Raw genomic sequence first — 12,606 nt, 5'->3', positions numbered from 1 at the left:
TTTCCTGTAATCCCTCTCCAGAACCAAAGAAGCGTGGCGGTCATACTGATGCTTCCTAAGAAGGAGTTTCACCTCTGCAATCGCCCCAGGATCACCACCAACCGAGACCAGGCGGTCAAGTCTCCTCCGCAGCCGCTGGTAGGCAACATATCTATCAAGTTGTACCTTTTTACCTACGGCCCTGAAAAACCCACTGGTTCGCTTTTTAGTGAGCTCCCACCACTCCGTCTTACTGCTGCAGAAATCCAGAAGGGTCACCTGAGCCTGGAAAAATTCCTCAAAGGATTGTCTCACACTCTCGTCATACAGCAAGGCTGAATTCATCTTCCAGATGCCCCTTCCTGTCAGCGGTGTACCTGAAACATTCAAGATCACAGATAGCATAAGGTGATCGGAAAACTCAACCGCCCGACACACAGGTGCCGTGAAGGCAGAGTTCCCCTTTAAAAAAACCTATCTATCCTACTCTCACTCCTACCTGACCTAAAGATGAAGCCCGTGCTGTCTGGGCTGCACTTAACTAGTGCATCTACCAGACCTGCATCCCTGACTATCGCATTAAGAAAAACGCTATCATAGCCCAAGCTGTCAGTGAAGCCTCTCCTGTCTTTGGGCCTAGTGATGGTGTTAAAATCACCTCCAAAGACAACTTGCCAGGCCGTAAAAAGGAAAGGCCTAATCTTTGTGAAAAGGAATTTCCTTTCCCACTTGGACTGCGGGCCATATATATTGATTAAATGCAGGTCATGCCCCCTCACAGAGACGTCCAGGACCATGCACCTTCCGATCTCTACCTCAATAATCCGCCGGCACGTTACCATACCAGTAAAAAGCACTGCAACCCCACTGTAAGGCTCGGCCGCAAGAGACCAAAAGGAGGGGCCACGCCTCCACTCCCTCTTTGCCAGGTGGATATCGGCAAGGCTATTGAGCCGGGTCTCTTGCAAAAACAAAACATCAGCATCAACCTCCCTGAGCAAAAATAAGGCCATGTTACGAGCACTCACAGACTTCAAGCTGGACACATTAATAGTTGCCACTTTTACTGGGGTGGGAACTGCCATCAGGAGAATTAAGATAGGCATTCCTCAGTCTGACTATCTACCACTGGGGCCCCCTGTACTATGGGGGTTGTCCCAGCACTGTTCTCAGCTTCCTCCATCAGATCCACAGAGTCAGATGAAACATCCCCGCGATCTGATAGAGACCCAAACTTATTCCCTGAAAGTATGTCATCCTGATCTGAAGAGCACAGAGACTCTGAGGATGCCGAGGAAAGCACCACCCTATTTTTCCTCTTCTTCCCTCCGACTAGGACCCACTCCCCCCCATCCCCAATAGGGGAAATCACCACGCTCTCTGATGAAGCTTGGGAAGAGCCTTCCCCTCAACCGCCCTCCTCCTGCACATACCCCAACCTCTTCTTCCCACAGCCCTAGCACCCCTGCCTGAGACCACAGGACACCCAGGCTTAGGGACCTTCAGCGAAACCTTCACACACCCCTCCGCCCCACGGGCTGCTTCTGCCAAAATGGAACTCTTAATAGGTTCAATACACACAGGAGGGTTTAACACAGACACAAGCGGATGGGTAGACTTGACCACAGGCTGCACAGCCGACAAAACTGACACGGAAGGGACAGGGGGGTTCACAGACACAGAGACCGGCACACCAGACAGAACTGACACAGAAGGTTTAGACACACCAGGTGACCCAGACTCAGGGACAGACAATGGATCTAGAACAAGGGAGCTAACTAAGGATGGAACTGGGGGGGCCAGCTGACCAGAGGGAGGAACTGCCACCGGGAGCGCAGAGTCCTCTGCATCCATCCTGAGGAGCTCCTCCGCAAGCTCCCCCTGATTATGGAGGACCTCTGGGCACAAGCTGTAAGGGTGCCCCAATACATTACAAAGATTGCAACAAATTATGTTGCAACTCCCGGCCTGGTGGCCCAGACCCTGACACAGGGAACACCTCTGTTTTGGGCAGGAAGAGGAAAAATGGCCCTTATCACCACATCTGTGGCACAATGTGGGTTGCCCCTGATAAAAGACCACAATTCGATCTCTCCCAATAAACACAGATGAGGGTATATGCTGTACAACATTATCAAAGACCCTGAGCTTAACCTGGGCAGTCCATCCACCTGTCCATATACCTTTGTCATCAAGCACTTTGCTTAGGGACCCCAGCACCTCACCATACCTCCTCAGCCACACAATGAGGTCCGCTGGGGGAATGGACTCATTCCGTACCAAAATAGTTTCGTTGTTTATTAATGGTTGCCTAGACACCACTCTAGGGGACAAACCCTCCCACTCCTTGGAAGACTTGCAGGACCTATCATACCTCTCCCAGAAGAGGTCCAAGCTTTCTGGCTTGACAAATGACAGATCATACTCATTAGACCAACATTAGACAACAGGATTAATCAGGGCAAAGATTTCAGCAACCCTGAAGCCCATGCCTAGGATCTTATCAGCCACAGATCCTCTAGAAGGCGGGGTGCCTCCCCCCACCCACCTCAACTGAACAACATTCCTCCGTGCGAAGGATCCACCCCCAATTGGCCGGGCACCCGACTGAGACACTTGCGGGGGCCCCCTCCCCCCGAGCTGCCAAGCATAGCAGCGTAGCTAATTTTGGGCTGCCCACCTCCCGATACTGCCTCAGCAAAGGAAACCCTGCCGGCAAAAGACCCACCGGGGGGGCCGCTCTTCACTACCCCCACGGCCGCTGCAGCAGTTCCAGTAAACACCGATAAGCCCTCGGCCTGCCCGGCAACAGTGAGACCTTCACCCAACACCACGGCAGGCTCCACCCCTCCCCGCACTCCCTCCCGCAGGCACGGGGAGACCAGACACGGGCACAGACAGCACACTATCAGCGGCCCGGAGGGGACTGGCTGCTCCCACTCCCATAGATGACACAGTAGCACATACAGGTTTACTCACACCAGTCCCGGCAGATGACTCAACAGCACACAGAGTTTTACACATACCAGTCCCGGCCACAGGAGCTGACAATCCAGCTGCGGACCCACCCAGCTCAGCGTGCACCTCGGGGTGCACCTGTGTAACAGCACCTCCCCCTGCAGCAGGCTGGAGTCTATACACAGTCTTTTCCTTAACCCTTACCCGGGCTTTCCTCGGGACTCCATCTTCCTCTGCTCCCTCCTCTTCAGACAAGTTCTCTGCAAACCTGAACTTTCTCCCACTCAAAGGAGATTCCAGCTCTCGTATCACCTGCAAAGCCCCTGTACAGTCATCCTGGTCATCCGCTCCCCACTCCTGGGTTACCTGACCAGGGGTAAGAAGCTGTGATCCGTCCTCCACGGGGACTGACACCGCCGCAGCCCCACTCTGTTGCAAACATTTTCCAGCCTGCTGGCTTGCCTCCTCCTCAGCGATATCCATAGAATCCCCAGAGTGGGATGGAGCGATATCCTCATCTGCAGTCAATTTGACATCCTTCCTCATTGCCATGAATCTGGTCTCACTGGCATATTTCTCCTTGAAACTGCCGCTCGTCTCCTTTAATGCTGCAACAAGCAGCGCTTGGCTTTTTACTTTCTCTTCCAAGCTGTTGACCTCCGGTCGATGCAGTTGCTGTACCCGGCTCGTGACCTGACTACTCTCTGCCTGCTCCTCCTGTCCTACCTGAACGCTTGTTGCCCCAGGCCCTCTCCCAGACCTCTTTTTTCTTCCTATATTCCATCCGGAGCTTGGCCAGCTTCTCCTCCTCTTTTGCAATCCGCAAAATTCTGGCAGCAACTTTGCTCCTATAAACTGACACAGGCTCACCCTTTTTTGGGCCACCGCCTAAGTCCTCAAACACTGGTACCGGGGGGGGGGGGGGAGTACCACAGCTAGCATGGGAAACGCCGTCGGAAGTCTTGACAAGACTACCCCCCGGACCTCCACCCGGGTCCCCTCCTGGGCCTACCCCAGGATCCTGCATGGTTCTCAGTAGAGCACCGAACTCTAGAGCCTGGCTTCAGGCCTGCACCTGGAGCTCAGCAGAGCACAGTCCAACACAGCCTCTCCACACGCTGTCAGGAATGACTCACCACAGGGCTCACCTGCCTTGTGGGCTGCAGTACCAGGGCTGGCCAGCGGGTGCTCTCAGCAATCAGAGACTCAACCCTGCAGTCAGCCAAACACCTGAAGCTGATTACGGAGGTGTATTTAAGGGATGGCCAGACCTGCAGTCTGGGCCTTGGTGTGTGATTTTCTATGGGCCCCTGTATCTTGTTACCTGCATTCCTGTTCCTGCCTGACTGACTCGTTGCGGACCCTGCCTGATCCTGACCTCTGCTGACTTCTCCTGTTTGATCCCTGGCTTGTGACCCCGACCATTCTCTGCCTGACCCCCTGTACCTACCTGCCCGTTAGTTGCTGTACCCGGCTCGTGACCTGCCTACTCTCTGCCTGCTCCTCCTGTCCTACCTGCCCGATTGTTATTGACCCGGCCTGCCTGACGACGCTTGCATTGTATGTATTGTTATCTGTGGGTGGCTTGGTTTGGTTCGTTTGCACTTTGTTTATGTTTTAGTATTGCACTGCGTTTATGTATTGTTAGTGTTAATAAATTATATTGTTTATAACATATCTGAAGCCTGCGTTTCCATGCGTCAGTTCACATACCTCTGGTCATACCCGGAGCCCTGACATTACACCAAGGCCAATCCTGACCAGAAGTGGCTGCACAGGGAAGCCATCTTGGCTTGTTGCTGGGAAGGATGGATCTTGATGAGGTTGTGTATTTGTCGCTGCTGGTTTTTGATGACAGAGAATATGCTTATCAGACTCTGAGGGAGTATACCCGGGATCAACTGCTAGAAAGTATACGGATCGCTCATGTTCTAGTAGATCAGGGCACAGAGTTCTCTGAGGTGCAACCTTTGATTCAGGTTTGTGTAGAGTTGGCTTCATCTGGTATCCTTGAAAGCAGGAATGACTTTTTGCCACCATTTAGTGCAGACCAGGTAGAGTCCCTGGTGTGGTTATTAGAGGATGATGTGGATTGCTTCTTGGAGCGTTATTCTGCATGTTCACCACAGGTATTAAGGGATTGTATAAACGCAGTGCAGTCTTTGACCAGACAGGCTTTGTGTAAGCTCAGCTTTGTTCAACCCATACTGCAGACATGGTCAGACTTGTTGCACCCAGCCTCAGTCAGCTTACAACGTCATTCCTCCGCTCAAGGCACTCTTCCTGCATCCCTGACAGCACCCCCAGTGATGGCCCAGTATACTCTGCTAACTACCACATACCAGTCTCCTGCTCCCACTCGCTGCACCTATCCTTTCTTTGGCCCTGTGGAGAGGTCCTCTGTGGTGGCTGCTCCCTCCTCTGTTCCATCTTCCAGATCTTCTCTGTCTTCAGCTGCTCCATCCGTTTACAAACCTGCGCTTACTTACAGTGCTCCGGTAACTAAAACCAGGAAAAGGCGAAAATTCTTTCCAACCAGTACCATCCTGCCAGTATCCAAACCGGTGAGCCTGCCGTCTGAGAACCTGCCTTCCGTGGTTCAGCCTGGTGCCTCGGCACCCACACTTCAGCCTGATGTCTGTACCCAGCCCGATGAACTGATCCAGCCTGATGATCCTATCATGCCTGATGACCCAGTGCCCGCTGTCATACCTGGTGACCCGATGCCCGCTGTCGAGCCAGACGATCCAATGCCTGATGACCCAGTGCCCGCTGTCATGCCTGGTGACCCGATGCCCGCTGTCGAGCCAGGCGATCCGGTACCTGATGACCCGGTGCCCGCTGTCATACCTGGTGACCCAATGCCCGCTGTCGAGCCAGACGATCCAATGCCTGATGACCCAGTGCCCGTTGTCATGCCTGGTGACCCGATGCCCGCTGTCGAGCCAGACGATCCAATGCCTGATGACCCGGTGCCTGCTGTCGAGCCATACAATCTGGTACCTGATGACCCGGTGCCCGCTGTCGTGCCAATTGACTCAGAGCCCACTGTCGTGCCTGGTGACTCGGTGCCCACTGCCTTGCCAGATGACGCGGTGCCCACTGTCGAGCCAGACGATCCAATGTCTGACCCAGTGCCCGCGGTCATGCCAGTTGACTCGGAACCCACTGTCGTGCCTGGTGATTCGGTGCCCACTGCCTTGCCAGATGACGTGGTGCTCGCTGGCAAGCCAAATGACCTGATGCCTGGTGACCCGGTGCCCGCCGCTCCGCCTGGGGGCCTGCCACCCCTCCTGGGGGCCCGGCACCCACCGCTCCGCCTGGGGGCCCGATGCCTGTCGCTCCACCTCGGGGCCCGGTGCCTGCCGCTCCGCCTGGGGGCCCGGTGCCCGCCGCTCCGCCTGGGGGCCCGGTGCCCGTCGCTCCGCCTGGGGGCCCGGTGCCTGCTGCTCCGCCTAGTGGCCCAGTGCCTGCTGCCCCGCCTGGGGGCCCGGTGCCTGCTGCCCCGCCTGGTGGCCCGGTGCCTGCTGCTCTGCCTGGTGATTTGGTGTCCAGCCCAATGTGCCTCTGCCCGGTGTCCAGCCCGATGTGCCTCTGCCCGGAGTCCAGCCCGATGTGCCTCTGCCCGGAGTCCAGCCCGATGTGCCTCTGCCCGGAGTCCTGCTCGATGTGCCTCTGCCCGATGTGCCTCTGCCCGGAGTCCTGCTTGATGTGCCTCTGCCCGGAGTCCTGCTTGATGTGCCTCTGCCCGGAGTCCTGCCCGATGTGCCTCTGCCCGGAGTCCAGCCCGATGTGCCGCTGCCCGGAGTCCAGCCCGATGTGCCGCTGCCCGGAGTCCAGCCCGATGTGCCGCTGCCCGGAGTCCAGCCCGATGTGCCGCTGCCCGGAGTCCAGCCCGATGTGCCTCTGCCCGGAGTCCAGCCCGATGTGCCTCTGCCCGGAGTCCAGCCCGATGTGCCTCTGCCCGGAGTCCAGCCCGATGTGCCTCTGCCCGGAGTCCAGCCCGATGTGCCTCTGCCCGGAGTCCTGCCCGATGTGCCAGTCTTTGATATCCTGCCAGTTACCAGACCCGGGCGGTGGAACATTTTGCCCAGCTAGGACTGTTTGGAGCGTCCTGAGGCCGCTCCTTGAGGGGGGGTACTCTCAGGAATGGACTTGCCAGTAATGGTGGGACTCACCTGCCTTGTGGGCTGCAGTACCAGGGCTGGCCAGCGGGTGCTCTCAGCAATCAGAGACTCAACCCTGCAGACAGCCAAACACCTGAAGCTGATTACGGAGGTGTATTTAAGGGATGGCCAGACCTGCAGTCTGGGCCTTGGTGTGTGTTTTTCTATGGGCCCCTGTATCTTGTTACCTGCATTCCTGTTCCTGCCTGACTGACTTGTTGCCAACCCAGCCTGATCCTGACCTCTGCTGACTTCTCCTGTTTGATCCCTGGCTTGTGACCCCGACCATTCTCTGCCTGACCCCCTGTACCTACCTGCCCGTTAGTTGCTGTACCCGGCTCGTGACCTGACTACTCTCTGCCTGCTCCTCCTGTTCCTACCTGCCCGATTGTTATTGACCCGGCCTGCCTGACTTCACTTGCATTGTATGTATTGTTATCTGTGGGTGGTTTGGTTTGTACTGTGTTATGTTTTAGTATTGCACTGCGTTTTGTATTGTTAGTATTAATAAATTATATTGTTTATAACATATCTGAAGCCTGCGTTTCCCTGAGTCAGGTCACATACCTCTGGTCATACCCGGAGCCCTGACAAGAGCAGTGAACTTGTCAGTAGGGCAGTGAATGGTGTCAGTCAGAGCAGTGGCTGGTGGCAGTATGCCAGAGGTTGATGACAGTAGAGCAGTGGATGGTGGCAGTAGAGCAGAGGATGGTGTCAGTAGGCAGTGGATGGTGTCAGTAGTTTTTAATTTTAAATTATATTTTTTACAACTTTAATTTTTTTTATTAGTTTTTACCATTTTATTTTTGTGGTTTTATTTTAACAACTCTGTTGTGGAATGATTCTGTTCATTCACAAACTGAAGCATAGCAAATACAGTTTACTATGTCTCAGTTATGAATGAACACAGCGAGTGATCGGCACTTCCAATCACCATCTGGAAGATCATCCACAGCAGCCGGTGGGGAATGAGAGGATGAGAAGTCAACAGCAGTGATGGAGAGCACACAGAGTGGCCAGGCAGAAGAAGGAAGGGGACAGGAGGAACATTGGGGGTTGCATTTACTGGAACCAATCCCCTTTCCTCAGGTAGCAGCTGACTGCCAGCTTGAAGGAGAAGCTGGCTTTCATCTGCAGCGTGAGGAGAAGGGATTGGTTCCAGTAAATGCAACCCCTACTCCTGTGCAAGTTCAGAAGGCCAGCAATGAAGGAATGCAATCTACCCATCACCTACCTGTGGTCAACAGGTAAATCGTAATCAACGGGTTGCCAATCACCTCTGAACGAAGAACTCACTCCTCCAGAGACAACTGCTGGCAGCTGAGGAAAGTCCACCCTGAAAACCTCCATTTCTGGAGGGTGCATGGCTACTAGAGCAGGAACACAAAGAACCGGACATCTGGGGCTTCTCTAATGAATTACATATGCCCAGCCATGGTGTTATCTAAGTGGGCCCTCACAGGGACCTTCAGTCATGTCAACCAATGCAGGAAAACAAGACTAAGCACCCCCACTATCAGAGCATTGGAAGCAGCAACCCCACCTACAACAACCAAGTCTTGTGGTAATAAAAAGGGAGAAAGCAATCTCAAAGACAACCAACAGTCCAGAATCTAATGATTGTGACCTCCCATTCCACGCCATCAGGACATTTCATATTTCAAGGTCTGGAATAGCATTGGGGAAAAGGTAACCTACTTCCCAAGAACCTCGGGTAAAATCCAATGAAGGAAACCTTACCAGTGACCTGAACAAAGTCACCTGAGCCTACCCGGGAGGAAGAACCACTCTCACCTGGGCAGACTTCAGGGACAGGTCCCAAAATTCCAATCAGGAGTAACAAAGTGAGCCTGGAGTAGCGCACCCAAAATGGAGAACCCAACCAATCTCTGAGTGGGCATCAGGAGAGACTCATTGAGGAGGATTTAATAAAACTGGTGCAGCTGTGCATAGTAACCAATCAGCTTCTAGGTTTTACTGTCAAAGCTTTATTGAACAAGCTAAAATTAGAAGCTGATTGGTCACTATGGACAGCTGCATTAGATTATGTGTGCGCCAATTTAAGTAAATCCCCTCCCAGTGTGTTCCAAGAAAAGAGTAGAGAAGTAAGTCATCCATTTACCCTACAATAGGAATACCCAGAGTCCATTAAAAGACCCAGAATCAGAGCCAAGACCCTAGTGAACCTCTGGGAATCAGGAATTGTGGACAGGTCAAACGGTAAGGACACAAACAGGAGATAACATTCCTCCATCATAAATGTCAGGGACCTCTGGAAAAGGAAAGAAACAGGAAGTTGGCCCCCTTTATGTCCACCGATGCCTAGAAGACTCCCAGCTGGAGAGAGCGTATCACTAGATACACAAATTCCATCTAGAACTTCCACTCATGAAGAGAGCTGTCACAATGACTTCAGATCCAGAATGAGAATCTGAATCTCCTCTCCTTTAGGCTACCCTGAAAACCCATCTCTTCAGGGAAGCCTACCCCACCCCCTGCTAACTTGCCGAACTCCTCCACTCTTCCTACCACTCCATCCCCCACAGCTATCTCCTCCTGTGCCACCATCCCCTCCCTCCTAGATTGTAAGCTGGAAAGAGCAGGGCCCTCGATCCCCTCATGTTTTGCATTGTATTGGTATTGTTCTGTCACATGTTCTGTCCCCCTTTGTAATGTACAGCGCTGAGCGAACTATCGGCGCTTTATAAATACTGTATAATAATAATAATAATGAGATGACCATCACCGTTTGGTATTGAAACCATAGAAGGTTTGAGCCTAAAGTAGGAACCTCTTGTCCTCTGTGAAATCACTCCCTGAAACAAATGAAGATCACGAGTTTGTGAAGGAGCAAATCTGTTATGCAGAATGAAGGGAAAGGTGAGGAGCAGAAAGGCTCAGAATTCCAACTCATAGTTGGGCCCCACCATGCTCAGGTGAGAGGAGTGGAGGTGCCTCTTCAACTGAAGTCTCTTGTTTAGCTGGAGTGAATTCTCAGGACTCCTAATTGAAATGGGGACTGCGGAGGAAAGCATGAAACTTGAGAGCAGCAAATGAAACCTTTTTGTTGAAGTAGAAGGAGCAGCAGATTGTTGGAAATGTGAGCTTTCCCTACCCCCTGACAGCACCAGAGTGGCCCCTCTTCCCGATAACTTCTGAATAGAGTAACTTTTGGTTGAGATCAGAGATTGCCGGCTCTACTGGAAGCATACACCCTCTCTGAGTGAACTCGCTCTCCCTGGGGCATTGCAGAGTCCATGGAGGAGAAGTCTTTCCCTGACCCACTTCCAGTATAAAATGTCATCTGCCTCTTGCTTCCTCCATCAGGTCCCTTCCATAACAGGAAGAGAGGTGAAAGGGAACACACGTGTTTGTGACCTAAAAGGTCCAACCGGCACCAATCCCCAATGCTATGCTATCCCTTAACCAAGCAAATATAGATTCTTCCATAATCACACAGGAATCGGAGGCAAGATATCCCTAGAGGTTGCAGAAATATCTGATAGGTGATCAGAGTCAGAGCCCCAAAAAGGAGACCTTGACCCGACTTTTCTGCCCTCTAGTAGACATAGGCCCTGCTGACCCATATAGTAGGACCGACAATCCAGCGATCCTGGTCCGCTGAGAAGGCACTGTGCCCTGGTTACCCCAGTTGATCACTCACCCAGCCTGCCAGTGCCCATAGCCACTCCCAATCATGAAGGTATGTGCTGGTGCTGCCCCCAAGAACCTTGTGACCAGTCATTGTGTCTACCTGTAGGAGTCATCCAGGCTGCAATCATGTACATCTGGGGTGTGTGGGCCTGTGGGGGAGAACACTGCCAGCTGCTTACAGCATTTGGAGACTCTCCATGAATAGTCTGCATGTATGGATGTGCCGCCTGACATGTAAACAGGCACAAGCACCACCTCACTTCTGTCATCCTCGCCTACACTGCATATATACGCTTGCAGCACAACGTCCAGACAAGGTGGAGGAGAAAGAACTTCGACTACCACAGTAGATGCCAAAAGTCTGCCGGGCCTTTCAGAGCACCACTTCCACTATGTAGTGCTCCTGTGACCTGGGGAGGCACCTAACAATGCAAGAGTGTAGCGCCATCTAGTGTTCATGAATTGGCAATAGTACAGCAGTGCCTCATTATTGCCACTAGATGGAGATGATGACTATAGGAAATCACTATATGAAATAAAATACGGCCAGTATTCATCATGCCTAGGCAAAGGTGTGTCATATTCATTCAACAAGTAAAAAAAAAAAAGCCTGTAAATAGTTACGAAAGTTAACACCACAAACTGTACTCAGCCAATGACAGGGCAGGACTCCATTTTTATTCTTCTCCTGCCATCAATGGCCAACCCGGTCCCACACTTCATCCATGTCTTTGGTGACCTCTGATCTCCTTATGGACTGTTTCTTCCATGATAAAGATCATCCATGGAGTATATCTGAGGTGTATATCAGGGTGTGCTTCTTCCCCACATGAGAGCTGGGATGTCCAGCAGCATTCATCTAGAAGACATTTCCCGCACTCAAGGCACTAATACACCTCCAGGGTTGTGTGGGACCCCTGATGTACAAGAAGACAGGACTTTAGTGAAGAACATTTCCATCACTCAGGACAGGAAAGTGGCTTCTCCCCCGTGTGAGATCTCTGATGTCTGTAAAGATTGGACATATCTGAAAAACATTTCCCGCACTCAGGACAGGAATATGGCTTCTCTCCTGTGTGACACCTTTGATGTTTGCAAAGACTGAACTTGTCTGAAAAACATTTCCCGCACTCAGGACAGGAATATGGCTGCTCTCCCGTGTGAGATCTCTGATGTGTATAAAGATTAGACTTTACTGAAAAACATTTCCCGCACTCAGCACAGGAATAAGGCTTCTCCCCTGTGTGAGATCTCTGATGTGTGTAAAGAGTAGACTTCTGTGAAAAACATTTCCCGCACTGGGGACAGAAATATGGCTTCTCCCCCGTGTGAGACCTTTGATGTTTGCAAAGACTGAACTTGTCTGAAAAACATTTCCCGCACTCAGGACAGGAATGTGGCTTCTCCCCCGTGTGAGACCGCCGATGTTTGTAAACATTGGACTTCCGTAAAAAACATTTCCCGCACTCAGGACAGGAATATTTCCTTTCCCCCTTGTGCAATTTCTGATGTGTGTAAAGACTGGAATTGTCTGAAAAACATTTCCCACACTCAGGACAGGTATATGGCTTTTGCCCCGTATGCGATCTCTGATGTCTGTAAAGATTGGACCTTTGTGAAAAACATTTCCCGCATTCAGGGCAAGAATATGGCTTCTCCCCTGTGTGAGATCTTTTATGCACGTTAAGTTTGGATTTGAAATGGAAACACTTCCCGCACTCAGTACAGGAGAAGCTCTTCCCTGTTGGAAGGCCGGCCCGGTCCCGCACAGTCTGAGGTTCCTCAGGATACGAGGAATCCGATGGTCCATCTACACTGGGTGGTGCCGGATGGACATTGGAGGGAGCCG

The 12,606-nt window shown here is 52.2% G+C and overlaps 1 protein-coding gene across 1 annotated transcript in view; it reads right to left on the bottom strand.

The window, feature by feature from the left end:
* The window catches only part of LOC149460594 (uncharacterized), a 219,150-nt gene that overhangs the window by 191,950 nt on the left and 14,594 nt on the right, over nt 1-12,606 (bottom strand). Inside the window, exons 3-4 of the mRNA XM_089679430.1 lie at nt 11,812-12,110; nt 11,233-11,240 (exon numbers count right to left, since the gene is read on the bottom strand). Coding sequence (XP_089535556.1) covers nt 11,233-11,240; nt 11,812-12,110 — 307 coding nt within the window. The remainder of the gene's footprint in view (nt 1-11,232; nt 11,241-11,811; nt 12,111-12,606) is intronic.

The sequence above is a fragment of the Staurois parvus genome, unplaced genomic scaffold (genome assembly GCF_062004578.1).
Source record: "Staurois parvus isolate SC_StPar_1 unplaced genomic scaffold, SC_StPar_1.0 ptg000224l, whole genome shotgun sequence".
NCBI classification, from domain to species: Eukaryota; Metazoa; Chordata; class Amphibia; order Anura; family Ranidae; genus Staurois; species Staurois parvus.
The sequence above is the reverse complement of the archived record's forward strand: the minus strand, read 5'-3'. Positions and strand labels throughout refer to the sequence as shown.